The following is a 16,537-nucleotide window of genomic DNA, read 5'->3' as shown; positions in this document are numbered from 1 at the left end:
GATGTTCCACACACAAGCGCAATGTATACGCTACATGGAACATGAAGAAAGTGTGTGGATAGGACACTACAAAAATACATCAAAAATAGAATTGAGCAGAAAGATTTGCACGACGCTGGTCCAGTAGCCAATGGCAGCTGGACCAGATCACTATGAGCCTCATACTACCTGTCCGTATCCCTGGCACCTCTTCTGATTAGTAAAACCCAGTGACACGTATTATTATCATAGTGCCATGTATACCATGGCGCTTTACATGTGAAAAAGAGTTTACATAATAAAAAACAATTACAATAATCATGAACAAAACAAGTGGGCGACTGGTACAGGAGGAGCGAGGACCCTGCCAGCGAGGGCTTACAGTATACAAGGGATAGCTGTGGATAGAGTAGGGGAGGGTAGAGCTGGTCGTGCAGCGGTCACTGCAGGTTGTAGGCTTGTCAGAAGAGATGGGTCTTCAGAAGGTTTCCACGGTAGGCGAGAGTCTGATATATTGGGGTAGAGAGTTCCAGAGTAGGGGGGAAGCACGGGAGAAATCTTGTATACAATTGTGGGAATAGGAGATAAGAGGGGAGTAGAGAAGGAGATCTTGTGAGGATTGGAGGTTGCGTGCAGGTATGTACTGGGAGACAGATTGTGGATGGCTTTGTATGGGTTAGGGTTTTGAACTGGAGTCTCTGGGCAATGGGAAGCCAGTGAAGGGATTGACAGAGAGGAGAGGCCGGGGAATACCGGATTAGTCAGGCAGCAAGAGTTTAGGATAGATTGGAGGGGTGCGAGAGTGTTGGAAAGGAGGCCACAAAGCAGGAGGTTGCAGTAGTCGAGGCGGGAGATGATGAGGGCGTGCACTGGTGTTTTTGCAGATTCTTGATTAAGGAATGTGCGGATCCAGGAGATATTTTTGAGTTGGAGTCGGCAGCAAGTGGAAAGGGCTTGGATATGTGAAGGAGAGGTCAGAGTCCAGGGTTACTCCGAGGCAGCGAGCTTGCGGGACTGGGGAGAGTGGACAGCTATTGACGTTGATGGATAGGTCATTTGGGGGGGGGGGGCTGAGTGAGGTGGAGGAAAGATCATGAATTCAGTTTTATCCATATTAAGTTTTAGGAATCTAGCAAAGAAGAAGGATGAGATAGCGTACAGACATTGTGGGATTCTGGTTAGTAAGGAAGTGATATCAGGTCCAGAGAGGTAGATGCATAATCCCATGCTGAGCCTACTAATAAGAGGCGCCAGGGATGCTGACAGGTAGTAGGAGGCGCACAGTGATCTGGTTACGGCGACCATGGACCACTGACGGGACTACTGGACCGGCATCCTGCAACTCATTTACTCAACTCGTACAATAATAAATGGGAGAAGTGCACAAGATGATCCAGCAGATGGCAGTGCAGGACATTCCATTGTTACCAGGGATCCGGCAATACTCACTATTATGGATACTTGTATAATTGATCATTATAATTATTTCTGAAAACATTGTTATACACAGGAGGAGCTATTATTTAGCAGGAGAGAATTTATAGTATACAGATAAAGGTGTATTGTAATATGCAGATAAATGCTACTCGAGTAACAATTCTACAATAACTCTGCACAGCAACTAGAGAACTAGGAAAAAGTCCTATACGAGCCCTGAGATTGGGGTCCTCTAGGGCCACATCCCCACGTGCAAAAAAACAGTGCTTTTATCCCTTTCTGTAGACTTCAGCACAAAAATTCGCAATCTGCTCTGATTGTTTTAATTTTGCTCTTTTTTGGTGCAGATTTTAGGTAGGGTTTTTTCTGTATTTTTTACTATGGAAACAGTGGGATTCTTTAACTTAAAATGCAATGCCGTTTTTACACTTGATGTGAAAGCTCCAGCCCCTGTGCATATAAATACATAGCACCACTGTGCACACGTTGGTGCATTTCCCCAATAGATTTCTATGGGGAGCCTGAACAAAAAAAGTATTTCCCAAATAGCAAAAATGCTGCTTTTTTTTCTGTAGGAGTTTACACGAAAATTCGCAATAGCAATCTGCTGTGATTATTCTGTTTTTGCAGCATTTTTCTTTTTTATGCTTTTTTTTTGGTGCAGATGTAAAGCATTTTCTTTTTACAAATTTGTTTGTTTTTTTACTGCACTTAACACAACTTGCGTTTTTTACATGCATTTTCTCTAGCTCCCCATAGAAACCTAAGGGAAAGAAAAAAGGCACAAAAAAAAGCTCAATTCTGCAGCGTCTCTAGACGAATTCAGGTTGCTTGCACTGTTAAAAGTAGCGGATTTTTTGCACTAAAAAAAAAAAATATGCAGAGGCGAAAAATGCAACATTTATGCTATGTGTGAACACGGCCTTCTGTATGAAAAAAAATCTGCATCCAATATGCACCCAAAACACATACAGATCAGCGATTACACAATGTATGGTGTCAGAAAAACAAAATGCTGCACCTCCCCCACTAAAAAAAAAAAAGAATTCCAAAACTAACCAGGAAGGAGCACACACATAGCTGTGACTACGGTCTTACACCGATTTTCTGACCCCTTTATTTGGTAATAAATTAGATAATGATAAACCTCATACAATCCAGGCTCTGACTGTGAGAGGCCTTCATCCTGCCTCCTCTGCATCCTTCTTCACCCTCTGTGCTCAGAGCTGAGTGTAACCCACACTTATATTATGAGGCGGAACCTTTCTGCCGGCGCTTTGCAGCCGGGTGGAACACATTTGCGTGTAACACAGGAAGCGGAAGTAGACCTCGATCTGTTGGAACGCATCTGTCAGCTTTTATGTAACTTCATGTATAACGTTGATTGCGGTGTGACAGTCATTACAGTTGAATCACGGCTGAGCTCGGGTGTGTGGGTGAGATGAGGCGCTGCTGGAGCCGGCTGTCCGCCATAGTATAGGGCGATTTATACAAAATAGTGAAGTAGCCAATTAGGTTATAGCTTTCATCTTCTAAGGAGCCTATATAGAATGAAAGCTGCAATCTGATTGGTTGCTATGCACAGTGCTCCATACTGGTTTTCCAGTCGCTTTTACTATGGGGGTCAAATTCGTCTTTGGTTCGGCCGCATGTGACATCTTCTCGCTGCTCAGTATACAATTGCCGATAATCCCAAATACTTTCAGGGACGCAGCAAAACAAAATAAGCATGTTTTTATTGTTTGGTTATTTATGAGGTGATTTTACACTTTTTGCATAGTGATGGTTGATCGCTCGTACTATATGCCGCAGGGCTTTTAGTATAGCGCTCCAAGGCTTTTTAGAAGCACCAAATGGGGGTCTTCTGGAGGCGCCATCGTAGCCCGTCTACTCCCTGCAAATTGTATTGTGGGGTTTGGCATCTAGACAGCCGCCTGCACCGCTCCAAACCATTGACATGTCACTGTCAGTGATTGACAGCAGCGGTGATAGCTGGAGCCCACTCAGTATTCCCGCACCTGATGGGGGATATCTGGCTATGCAGCTGGACCCCCCCACCCCACCCCACCCCATATTATTGCTGTGGTTGATCAGTATGGCAGTGTGTCGTGGATCTTTATTTTGTAGGGTGGGCATTGCCAGGGGACGGCGGATTTAGTCCTCTGACTATTGAGGAAAATGTGCTGCTTTTTAGGGAAGGTTCATGGTGAGGGATAGCGGGGATGTACCGTTGAGATACAGGGGGAAGGAGAGGACACTTGAGGGTTTGTCCCAGAAAGAGTGCCACTCCTATCCATGGGCTGTGTCAGGTACTGCACCTCAGCTCCCTTAAAAAAGAGTTGTACCAAGTTATCACCTAGCCACAGGATTGTCAATAACTTACTGATCGGTGGGGATCCGACCGCTGCGACGATAGAACAGGGAACTTTTATCCCTGTTACAAAATGGCACGACAGGTCGGACGCCCACCAGCCAGACATTCACTCTCTATGGGGCTTCTGGAGAAAGATGAGCGCAGCACTCAGCAGTACCATGTCAGACGTGCGCCCCTGCTCCATGCTAACGGGGATATAAGCAGCAATCAGCAAGTTATCGCCGATTCTGTGATAGGAGAAGCCCTATAAACTCAATCCGGGGTTAATGTTTCTGGAAAAAAAGCAGCACTCACTTCTCATTTCATACTCTCTCTAAGACCTTTGCCTTTGAGTTGTGACCACAGCACCTTCCTCACTTTTCCTAGATGGACCGGACACAGACTGCCGCTCTGTGTAATGTCCCTTTTACCCCTCATCTTTCCTTCCAGATCCCTGTGATGACTCCTGACCGCAGCGTGCTGGAAGATGGATGACAAGAGACGTCGGGCACGAGTGCAGGGAGCCTGGGCGGGAACGGCGACAAACTCCTCTCGCCCTGGTAAAGTCGCATCAGGCAGCGCAATTGTTGTTGTTCCTGTGGAAATGTCCTTTATAGGGGCGGCTGCCCAGAACCGCTCATCACCTTTTCACAGAATCCTTTAATAGTCTATGAGAGAGACAGAGGTAGGCAAACGCTGCACTTGATCTTCACTGGATCCAGTAAGCAAAAAACGGATCCGTTACAAATGAAAGAAAAAGGGATGGATGATTAACGGATCTGTTTTCCATAGACTTCAATGTTAAAAAAACAAATCCAGCAGAAATCAGATATTTAAAAATGGACTAAAAAGTCATGTCTGCACAACTTTTTTGCCAGCGGATTGCTGCTGGATCCGGATCATTACTGGATGTGTGAACGTGGCCTAAGAAGCAGCAGATAAGCCTTTTAGGTTACTGGTAAAACCCTGAGGAGAGATGTAAACCACGTGGCTGCAGTTGATGTGTCCTCCCTAATGGATCACGCGTCTCTTGCAGAATTCTTAAAGGAATTCTGTTTCTAAGTGAATAATTGTCTCCGGAGATGGAAGTTTTACTTGTTAATAGGCGACAATAATCATTATGTCCTGTAGGTGGAACTACAGGATTAGAATGGAGACGTCACATAAGTCGGTGAGAGTTTGGCAATAATCAGCTCTGTAATTGTGATTAAGCGTGGCTTAGAGTGACTAAACATTGGTAGATTTTTTTTTCTGTTTTAGCCCCCTTAATTCTGAGCTGATCAGTTGTTGTCTGGCTCTTAAGACCCCCACTTATCACTCAAAAGACCTTTTAGTAGTAACTGTCTACTGCTTCCGTTCTCTACAGAACTGGAGTCCAGTGGTGGCAGCTTTACACCACTCCATCCTACGCTCAGCATTGTTCTTGGTGATGTACGGCTGCATGCAGCTGCTCGTCCATGAAGCTCCCGGCAGGGGCGCAGTGTGTCTGGACTCTATAGTTATGGGGTCAGCAGAGCGGTGGGGACTTTCCTGCCCTCTGCTCCTCAGCACTCAGCCCCCCGATCTGTAACATTACGGGGTCTCCACTTTGTGGCTGAGTTGCTGCGGTTCCTTCCACTTCTCAATTATATCACTCACAGGTGATGGGGAAGATTTAGGAGAAGAAATGTCATGGACGGACTTGTTACCCCAGTTTCTTCTATTACCGGACCGCGCTGGTATCAGTGAGCTCTGCACCACCGGCCTTTCTGTCACGTTAGTAAAAGGTGGCATGGCGGGGGGTCGCAGGTTATACAACGGGGGGGTGAGGGGCCAAATGACAGACCTGCATTTAATAATTAAGATGTGTATCAAACCTTTGGCTCATACAGTGTATATTGGAGGTGCTGTCCATATTCTATATATATTCTGTAGTGTCCGTACATTTTCTCCTTTTTTCTTCCAGCGTCTCATCCTGTCCAGACAGCAGCAAAGCCTCAGCGCTGGGGGAGCGACCAGGTGATTCCTGACCAGCAATTTACATATAAAGACCCAGCGGAGGTAATGACCTTATTACAGTGCATAGACCCCGCTCTCTATAGCAGACATGCGACTATCACTGGCCCCGTGTATTATGTGGATGTTAGGGGGAATCTCAGAGTCCGGTAAATAGATGAAGTTAAATGCGAAACATCTCAAGTTTTACAACAGTTCTTAACATGTGAACTGTGACGCCGAACCTGTTGTCTAGGAAGAAGTGATGCGTGTGCCATGGTCAGTATATACCACCGGCTATTCCAAAGTCCTTCAGATGCCCGGACATCTCTAAGGTTTGATTTTTTTTTTTATTGATTAAAAAAATTGCTTTCTGTTTCAGATGAATAGAAGAATCCCAGAGCCTCGTATTATCGAGTGAGTGGTTCTAACAGTCACAGGCAATAATGGGTTGTGGTCTCTTGTAAGAAGGAAATTATTATGTAATCAACCAGTTTGAGACAGCGGACTGTAGATTTCCAGAGCTGCACTCACTATTCTGCTGGTGCAGTCACTGTGTACATACATTACTGATCCTGAGTTACATCCTGTATTATACTCCAGAGCTGCACTCTCTATTCTGCTGGTGCAGTCACTGTGTACATACATTACATTACTGATCCTGTGTTACCTCCTGTATTATACTCCAGAGCTGCACTCACTATTCTGCTGGTGCAGTCACTGTGTACATACATTAGATTACTGATCCTGAGTTACATCCTGTATTATACTCCAGAGCTGCACTCACTATTCTGCTGGTGCAGTCACTGTGTACATACATTAGATTACTGATCCTGTACTGATCCTGAGTTACATCCTGTATTATACTCCAGAGCTGCACTCACTATTCTGCTGGTGCAGTCACTGTGTACATACATTACATTACTGATCCTGAGTTACATCCTGTATTATACTCCAGAGCTGCACTCACTATTCTGCTGGTGCAGTCACTGTGTACGTACATTACATTACTGATCCTGAGTTACATCCTGTATTATACTCCAGAGCTGCACTCACTATTCTGCTGGTGCAGTCACTGTGTACATACATTAGATTACTGATCCTGAGTTACATCCTGTATTATACTCCAGAGCTGCACTCACTATTCTGCTGGTGTAGTCACTGTGTACATACATTACATTACTGATCCTGTATTGATCCTGAGTTACCTCCTGTATTATACTCCAGAGCTGCACTCACTATTCTGCTGGTGCAGTCACTGTGTACATACATTACATTACTGATCCTGAGTTACATCCTGTATTATACTCCAGAGCTGCACTCACTATTCTGCTGGTGCAGTCACTGTGTACATACATTACATTACTGATCCTGAGTTACATCCTGTATTATACTCCAGAGCTGCACTCACTATTCTGCTGGTGCAGTCACTGTGTACATACATTACATTACTGATCCTGAGTTACATCCTGTATTATACTCCAGAGCTGCACTCACTATTCTGCTTGTGCAGTCACTGTGTACGTACATTACATTACTGATCCTGAGTTACATCCTGTATTATACTCCAGAGCTGCACTCACTATTCTGCTGGTGCAGTCACTGTGTACATACATTACATTACTGATCCTGAGTTACATCCTGTATTATACTCCAGAGCTGCACTCACTATTCTGCTGTGTACTCAGTACGTTTATTTTGGAATGTTTTTCTTCCCAGGACGGGGGGCACCTATGAGATCAGCTCCTCTCCATCTGGGGTGTCTCGGTGAGTGATGGAGGATATAACACATGTTCACGTCTGCAGATAAAAAAACTTTTTGAATAATGTAAATATCTGAAAGGCCTCTTCTTCTTCTTCTTCTTCTTCTTTTATTTGTGTTATGTGGTGACATAATAAATGCCGCATTTTTGCCCATTTTGAGCCGTAATGTTGGCATATTATGGACTTGATAAGGGGAGTGAAATGCATCATTACTGGTCTCGATCTGGCAATGATGGTGTGAATCATCTCCCCCATTGTGTTCTCCTCCGCAGGCTGAGACTCGTCCCTCTGTTCATTGACCCTAAAGAAGCCGACTGGATGTTTGAGCAATTACAAAGCGAGATTCCCTGGAATCAGAAAACCAATATTGGTCCCGGTGAGTCGCACACTGGTGTTATGTCTGCAATCCGCCACCAGAGGGCGATACAAGTCTGTGCTATGTATAAGCCTGCAGAGCAGTGGATAATGACCCGGCGGCTGTATACAGCGTATACGTCCAGTGTTACAGTCATCCCTGGAGCTCTCCTCTGCATTTATTCTCCTCTTCTGACAGATGGACCTTACCAGGAACCCCGACTCACGTGTTGGTACGGCGAGGTCCCCTACACTTACTCCCGCTCCACAATTCAGCCCAATCCTCACGTGAGTGCAGAGACAAAATCGATGCTTTTGCAATTTTTCAATGTTCTGCACAATATTTTACAAACTTTAAAGATTGTTGATCCCTTCCTTTAGTGCAGTGTTTCCCAAACCCCGTCCTCACGGACCCCAACGCATCGTGTTTTCAGGATCTCCTTGGTATTGCACAGGTGAGAGAACCTGTGGCCGTTTCTGATGCCTTAATAATAAGGCAATACTAAGGAAATCCTGAAAACATGGCGTCTGGGAAACACTGCTTTAGTGTAACGAGCCATTCACGTTTAGCGTAAAGCCCCCCACCATTTCCACTAATTATAATGATTGGAAAATAGTCTGTTTAGGATGACATTGCATCCGTTACACAATTTTTAAACATTTTTTACCCCAATTTCAAGATCCCTGTTGACTGTCAGTGAAAAGAAACACTTTTTTTTTTAATCTGAAAGCTGAAAACGCGTCCAAACTAACGCGGCTGCAGGTGTCGTCACTGTGTATCGGACGTCTCCGTGGATGCAGACTTTGGCCGCTTCCATTCACTGACTGCCACGAGAGATCTTAAAGTGATGAATTGAAGCACAAAAGTTTATGAAAAGTTTCAGAAGTTTTCATTCTTCATTTGTCCCTGCAGTGGCATCCTCTGCTGACCATGCTGCGAGATCGTACAGAGGAGGTGACCGGTTACACCTTCAACTCCCTACTCTGCAACCTGTACCGACACGACAAGGACAGCATAGACTGGCACAGCGACAACGAGCCCGATCTGGGCAGGAATCCCGTCATCGCCTCTTTGAGTTTCGGGGAGACCCGCATGTTCCAGATGAGGAAGAAGCCGCCACCTGTAAGTCAGCTGCATCATCATATAGGGACCATAAAGGGTACAACATGTTCCCTGGTGGCTAGGAGTGGGCACATGGGTTATGCCACAAGTGGTCAGACCTCCATGGTCTCTAGCATGCTTCCATAACTCCCATTCTCCTCTACGGCTGCTGCGAACCAGCATAGTGTATGTTCCTCTTCCACTTTAAGGAGTTTTCAAACATTTTAATTTTTTTATTTTCGGAGTTTGCTGTGACACAAGAGCAGTGTAAATAAGTGAACACGACTAATCTAACGAGTGGTTCCTCCAAATTCAGCACAAAATGTCACTTTTACTGACTCCTGCAGTCTGAGAATTATTCACCTCTTCATGACAAGTGTCTTTAGTATTTAGTAGAGCCCCTCTGGCTGTTATAACCTGCTGCAGACGTGATGCATAGCCAGACACAAGCTTCTGGCTGCGTTCCTGAACGATCTTAGCCCATTTCTCAGAGGCAATGGCCTCCAGGTCACTAATTCCTGAGTTTGCTCTTGCTGCCTTCTTCACATCCTACCAAAGATTATGGGGTTCAACTCAGTCGACTGTGATGGCCACTCCAGAATCTTCCAGAAAATTTAGTCTTGGTGGAGCTGTGAAGTATGTTTGGGGTCATTGTCCTGTTGGAAGATCGTATGACGCGGACGCAAGCTTCAGCTTCCTCACAGACGACATGATGTTTTCTTCTAGAATTTCGTGAGACTTGATTTAATCCATCTTACCCTCAACACCCAGCAGGTTTCCAGTACCTGAGGAAGCAAAGCAGGCGCAGAGCATCAGTTCTGCGCTATGCTTCACCGTAACCATTGCCGAGCCACCACTATGTTTCACTGTAGGCATTGCGAAGCCACCACCATGCTTCACTGTAGGTATTGTCGAGCCACCGCCATGCTTAACTCTAGGCATCTCCGAGCCACCACTAATGTTTCACTGTAGGCATCTCCGAGCCACCACCATGCTTCACTGTAGGCATCTCCGAGCCACCACCATGCTTCACTGTAGGCATCTCCGAGCCACCACCATGCTTCACTGTAGGCATCTCCAAGCCACCACCATGCTTCACTGTAGGCATCTCCGAGCCACCACCATGCTTTGTTGTAGGCATCTCCGAGCCACCACCATGCTTCGTTGTAGGAATCATTGAGCCACCACCATGCTTCACTGTAGGCAGGGTGAGCTTTTCAGTGTATTGTTCATTCCTTCTCCTGTAGACATACCGCTACTGTGATTATATGGTTTTGAGCATATTGGAGGGGACTTTTCTTGTAGTTTTGCGTCGTTAGAGGTGACAACTTGGAGTTCGGATATGGAGAACTTCTGTGTTTAGTAAGCACCTTACTGTATAAGCTCAAACCTCAGTGCCTGCTGCCCACTAATCTTGCTGTAGGTCTTTTGCAATCACTCAAGGTTTTTTGACCACCTGCCTCCTCATGAATCTGGTGGCAGCCGGTGACAGTGTCCTCTTTCAGCCCCGTCTGGGTAGTGTCATCCTTAACTCTGAATTGTACGCTCTGCTTCCAGCTGTTTCTCTAGGAACATTCAATGTCTTCATATCTGTGTGCTATTTTCCTTATTTGCACAAGACAATGATCTCTGCTGTTAACTTTTTGGATCACTGTCTTGACAGCCCAAGAATCTTAGTGACCTGGAGGATATGGGCCAAGATTCCTCAGGAACGCGGCCAGAAGCTGGTGTCTGGCTATGCATCACGTTTGCAGCAGGTCATAACAGCCAAAGAGACTTATGAAGGGGTGAATAATTCTCAGACTGGCGGAGTCAGTAAAAGTAGCATTTTATGCTGAATTTGGAGACCCCATTTGTTATATCAGTCGTGTTCAGTGATTTACACGGAGTTTTCCTCGTGGGTGAATCATTTTGATTGCAGCTGTATATGGGCACTAGTGTGAACGAGGCTTCTGTTCCCGCTCCATCCATCCCTGTGGGATTTGTATGTGCATCATTTTCTAGACTATAGCAAGAAGGAACGGATGAGACTGATGATCTCATCTGAACGGTCGCCATGTAATCCTGCTTTTTCCTCACTAGCAGCCGATGCTGTGTATGGCGCCTGCGGCTTCCTCTGGGGATACCAGGAATGGCGGCTGCGGCTTCCTCTGAGGATACCAGGAGCAACTTCATTCTTACCACGGTTTTTATGAGACAAGCCTTTCATAGATTCTTTGTAACAGTGTAATGATCAGTAATCATCAGGGACCTGCAGAATTAACCATTGCATGCCCATCAGGATCCGTACAGAAACACCATGGTCCCGCAGCTGCTGTCCCCCAGATTCCTGCTCAATCGCCGCCTCATATTATGTAATGGAGTGTCCTGATTATACGACCGCTACACTTCTCAGCTCATTGGATTTTCTTAATTATCCGTGTTATTCAGCATTAGATTATGACAAGTGATGTCACCGGCGTCTCCCCCGCAGGATGTCAGCGCCGTGCAGCAGCGTTAATGTCAGCGTATGAATGAGGCACCGGGGGACGTATACTGGAGATGTCAGCCATGTAAACACCATTCATGTTCCCACTTACAGTCTGTGCAGGAGTCATAGCTGCCGCCCACACATCAGCAGCCGCCGTGACAGAGACGTGGAGGCGCTGCCAGAAGAGTTATCACTATTACAGTACAGACCAAAAGTTTGGACACACCTTCTCATTTAAAGATTTTTCTGTATTTTCATGACTTTGAAAATTGTACATTCACACTGAAGGCATCAAAACTATGAATTAACACATGTGGAATTATATACTTAACAAAAAAGTGTGAAACAACTGAAAATATGTCTTATATTCTAGGTTCTTCAAAGTAGCCACCTTTTGCTTTGATGACTGCTTTGCACACTCTTGGCATTCTCTTGATGAGCTTCAAGAGGTAGTCACCGGAAATGGTCTTCCAACAATCTTGAAGGAGTTCCCAGAGATGCTTAGCACTTGTTGGCCCTTTTGCCTTCACTCTGTGGTCCAGCTCACCCCAAACCATCTCGATTGGGTTCAGGTCTGGTGACTGTGGAGGCCAGGTCATCTGGCGTAGCACCCCATCACTCTCCTTCTTGGTCAAATAGCCCTTACACAGCCTGGAGGTGTGTTTGGGGTCATTGTCCTGTTGAAAAATAAATGATGGTCCAACTAAACACAAACCGGATGGAATAGCATGCCACTGCAAGATGCTGTGGTAGCCATGATGGTTCAGTGTGACTTCAATTTTGAATAAATCCCCAACAGTGTCACCAGCAAAGCACCCCCACACCATCACACCTCCTCCTCCATGCTTCACGGTGGGAACCAGGCATGTAGAGTCCATCCGTTCACCTTTTCTGCGTCGCACAAAGACACGGTGGTTGGAACCAAAGATCTCAAATTTGGACTCATCAGACCAAAGCACAGATTTCCACTGGTCTAATGTCCATTCCTTGTGTTCTTTAGCCCAAACAAGTCTCTTCTGCTTGTTGCCTGTCCTTAGCAGTGGTTTCCTAGCAGCTATTTTACCATGAAGGCCTGCTGCACAAAGTCTCCTCTTAACAGTTGTTGTAGAGATGTGTCTGCTGCTAGAACTCTGTGTGGCATTGACCTGGTCTCTAATCTGAGCTGCTGATAACCTGCGATTTCTGAGGCTGGTGACTCGGATAAACTTATCCTCAGAAGCAGAGGTGACTCTTGGTCTTCCTTTCCTGGGGCGGTCCTCATGTGAGCCAGTTTCTTTGTAGCGCTTGATGGTTTTTGCAACTGCACTTGGGGACACATTCAAAGTTTTCACAATTTTTCGGACTGACTGACCTTCATTTCTTAAAGTAATGATGGCCACTCGTTTTTGTTTACTTAGCTGCTTTTTTCTTGCCATAATACAAATTCTAACAGTCTATTCAGTAGGACTATCAGCTGTGTATCCACCAGACTTCTGCACAACACAACTGATGGTCCCAACCCCATTTATAAGGCAAGAAATCCCACTTATTAAACCTGACAGGGCACACCTGTGAAGTGAAAACCATTTCCGGTGACTACCTCTTGAAGCTCATCAAGAGAATGCCAAGAGTGTGCAAAGCAGTCATCAAAGCAAAAGGTGGCTACTTTGAAGAACCCAGAATATAAGACATATTTTCTGTTGTTTCATACTTTTTTGTTAAGTATATAATTCCACATGTGTTAATTCATAGTTTTGATGCCTTCAGTGTGAATGTACAATTTTCATAGTCATGAAAATACAGAAAAATGTTTAAATGAGAAGGTGTGTCCAAACTTTTGGTCTGTACTGTATGTGCCGTGATACAGGGCGGCCCCGAGCATCGCTGATCTGACTGATCATAGACACAGGGCGGCCCCGACCATCGCTGATCTGACTGATCATAGACACAGGGCGGCCCCGACCATCGCTGATCTGACTGATCATAGACACAGGGCGGCCCCGACCATCGCTGATCTGACCGATAGTAGATACAGGGCGGCCCCGAGCATCGCTGATCTGACCAATTGTACATGGCGCAGGGAGGAAGGCTAAATGGATATAACTCAGGCACATGGACGGATGCGTATGACATGGATGGATATGATGTGGATGTGTACCGTGAACCTTGTATCCATCATTTTAAAAAGAAAAATATAGATGTTGTAGTTACACATTAGACATTTTAATCTTTGGGGTCCCGGTGCGGAGACCTCCACCAATCACTAGAAGGAGGAGGCCTGCGCTGAGCACTCTGCTTTCTTGTATCTGATGGCCTCCGCTTCATTTTCCTCGGAGAATGGGGGTTTTGATCCATCCAGTAAGAGAAGTCTATATATCTATTGGTGATGAGTGTTCAGCATTTGTTGCCGCTCCGTTAACTTCAATGCCGTTCGTTACGACATAAAAATGTCAGTGATAGCGGGGGTCCCTGTTACAAGATGGATTTGGGGGGGAAAAAAATAAAAACAATAACTTTTGTCCCTTTGTTGCGATTGTGAGTGTCGCATACGTCCTGGCACTTGTCCATTATCTGTCAGCAGTCCAGGTGGTTTAGCTTCTTAGATTGGATACAGTTGTAGCAAACCCTCAGCTGTGAGAAGTGTCAGGTCTGGATGTATGAAGAAGTATTCATCGTCTGGCCGCAAACAGAACTGGTACAGATTAATTGCATCTTTCTGCTTCCCGCTCTCCCTCCAGGAGGACCACGGGGATTACACGTATGTAGAACGTGTGCACGTGCCCCTGGACCACGGGAGCCTCCTGCTCATGGAGGGGGCAACACAGGAAGACTGGCAGGTGAGTGGGGGTCCGCCGCTGGCCGAGGGGGTAAGGCTGAGGCTGGACACTTCCGGTGGAGCGTTACCTCCATTATCATCTTCATTACTCAGTTCCTGAGCTGTTTAATTTAGAACTATAGATTGTGGAAACTGCCAGCAAGCTGCTTTTGATGGATCATATAATGGGTTTCTGTTGTCAATGAGCCATTGTTTTGCTTGGTTCATTATTTTGATAGCGGTCCCATCCCACCTCAGTGACCCGCACCCCACCTTACTGTCCATAGGGGAGGTGACTCCATGCAGGTGAGGGGTCATGGTGGGTACAAGTTGAATGCCGGGATGATTTCCCCAGATTTACATGTGATTTTCCCATGTAGCATTAAAAGTGACCCTCATAGGCTGTTACTAGCACCAGACCTGCTTGTTGATGGTTTGCAGGTAGTACTAGGTATGTTGTTAGTATTTCATGGGACATTTTCATTTTCTTCAGAATTGTATTGAGTAACTTGTACAGGAAGTCGGATCTTTTCCTTCAGAATCGGATATTCCTTAGTCTTCCTCGGGTCATCGCTCTGCAGGACTGCGTCAGATATTGTGTATATGAAGGCGTCACTGTACAGCACAAGACTGCGGCTGTTCTGAAACTGCGACTCCCAGCATCCTGTGACAGGTGGAGGCTGGAGGTTGTGCTTTTACATCAGCTGCAGAGTCAGAAGTGCTGAATGCCGCTCATCTGCTCAGTCTCCAGATACAAACCCGACTGATCCGACATCTCGTGTTTCATCATTCCAGCACCGCGTGCCAAAGGAATATCACGACCGGCGGGCCCGGATCAACCTCACGCTCCGGACCATGCTCCCAGGAGGGAAGAAATAGCCAAATCCCCCCGGAGGACTTTCTGGTCACCAGGAGATCCGTTCTCTCCTTTGTTTTCCGAAATAAATGAATCTTCTGAATCTGCTGCCGAAATATCTAAGTTATAATTATTTCACTATACTAAAGAATTATAAATGGGGAGGATACATTATCCAGAGCTGCGCTCACTATTCTGCTGGTGCAGTCACTGTGTACATACATTACATTACTGATCCTGTAGTGATCCTGAGTTACTTCCTGTATTATACTCCAGAGCTGCACTCACTATTCAGCTGGTACAGTCACTGTGTACATACATTACATTACTGATCCTGTACTGATCCTGAGTTACTTCCAGTATTATACTCCAGAGCTGCACTCTCTATTCTGCTGGTGCAGTCACTGTGTACATACATTACTGATCCTGAGTTACATCCTGTATTATACTCCAGAGCTGCACTCACTATTCTGCTGGTGCAGTCACTGTGTACATACGTTACATTACTGATCCTGAGTTACATCCTGTATTATACTCCAGAGCTGCACTCACTATTCTGCTGGTGCAGTCACTGTGTACATACATTACATTACTGATCCTGAGTTACATCCTGTATTATACTCCAGAGCTGCACTCACTATTCTGCTGGTGCAGTCACTGTGTACATACATTACATTACTGATCCTGTACTGATCCTGAGTTACATCCTGTATTATACCCCAGAGCTGCACTCACTATTCTGCTGCTGATCCTGCGTTACATCCTATATTATACTCCAGAGCTGCACTCTCTATTCTGCTGGTGCAGTCACTGTGTACATACATTACTGATCCTGAGTTACATCCTGTATTATACTCCAGAGCTGCACTCACTATTCTGCTGGTGCAGTCACTGTGTACATACGTTACATTACTGATCCTGAGTTACACACTGTATTATACTCCAGAGCTGCACTCAGTATTCTGCTGGTGCAGTCACTGTGTACATACATTACATTACTGATCCTGTACTGATCCTGAGTTACATCCTGTATTATACTCCAGAGCTGCACTCCCTATTCTGCTGGTGCAGTCACTGTGTACATATGTTACATTACTGATCCTGTACTGATCCTGAGTTACATACTGTATTATACTCCAGAGCTGCACTCACTATTCTGCTGGTGCAGTCACTGTGTACATACATTACATTACTGATCCTGAGTTACATCCTGTATTATACTCCAGAGCTGCACTCACTATTCTGCTGGTGCAGTCACTGTGTACATACATTACATTACTGATCCTGAGTTACATCCTGTATTATACTCCAGAGCTGCACTCACTATTCTGCTGGTGCAGTCACTGTGTACATACATTACATTACTGATCCTGTACTGATCCTGAGTTACATCCTGTATTATACCCCAGAGCTGCACTCACTATTCTGCTGGTGCAGTCACTGTGTACATACAT

At 45.5% G+C, this 16,537-nt stretch overlaps 1 protein-coding gene across 4 annotated transcripts; it reads left to right on the top strand.

Moving 5' to 3' along the window:
• Nucleotides 1-2,676: 2,676 nt before the first annotated feature.
• Nucleotides 2,677-15,201, top strand: ALKBH3 (alkB homolog 3, alpha-ketoglutarate dependent dioxygenase). 4 transcript variants are annotated; one of them, XM_073659448.1, is made up of 10 exons: nucleotides 2,677-2,778; nucleotides 4,220-4,329; nucleotides 5,715-5,809; nucleotides 6,126-6,160; nucleotides 7,463-7,510; nucleotides 7,780-7,883; nucleotides 8,061-8,149; nucleotides 8,775-8,984; nucleotides 14,151-14,249; nucleotides 14,972-15,201. In XM_073659448.1, the coding sequence occupies exons 2-10, from the start codon at nucleotides 4,257-4,259 to the stop codon at nucleotides 15,104-15,106; spliced, it is 888 nt and encodes a 295-aa protein (XP_073515549.1). In that variant the 5' UTR covers nucleotides 2,677-2,778; nucleotides 4,220-4,256; the 3' UTR covers nucleotides 15,107-15,201. The 4 variants fall into 4 exon arrangements, with proteins under 4 accessions (XP_073515549.1, XP_073515551.1, XP_073515548.1 ...); XM_073659450.1 differs by having other exon boundaries at nucleotides 2,706-2,844; nucleotides 15,023-15,201; XM_073659447.1 differs by having other exon boundaries at nucleotides 2,706-2,844.
• The last annotated feature ends 1,336 nt before the right edge of the window (nucleotides 15,202-16,537 follow it).

The sequence above is a fragment of the Phyllobates terribilis genome, unplaced genomic scaffold, assembly GCF_046119375.1.
Source record: "Phyllobates terribilis strain yellow unplaced genomic scaffold, ASM4611937v1 Scaffold_13__5_contigs__length_258822181, whole genome shotgun sequence".
In the NCBI taxonomy this organism is placed as follows: Eukaryota; Metazoa; Chordata; class Amphibia; order Anura; family Dendrobatidae; genus Phyllobates; species Phyllobates terribilis.
This window is presented reverse-complemented; position numbering and strand designations above follow the sequence as displayed.

Excerpts from the sequence above, each read along its gene's own strand:
- ALKBH3 (XM_073659448.1), top strand. The coding sequence starts at position 4,257 with ATGGATGACAAGAGACGTCGGGCACGAGTGCAGGGAGCCTGGGCGGGA. Across the intron at positions 5,810-6,125 it reads CATATAAAGACCCAGCGGAG|ATGAATAGAAGAATCCCAGA; the intron begins GTAATGACCTTA and ends TTTCTGTTTCAG. Across the intron at positions 14,250-14,971 it reads CAACACAGGAAGACTGGCAG|TCTCCAGATACAAACCCGAC; the intron begins GTGAGTGGGGGT and ends TCATCTGCTCAG.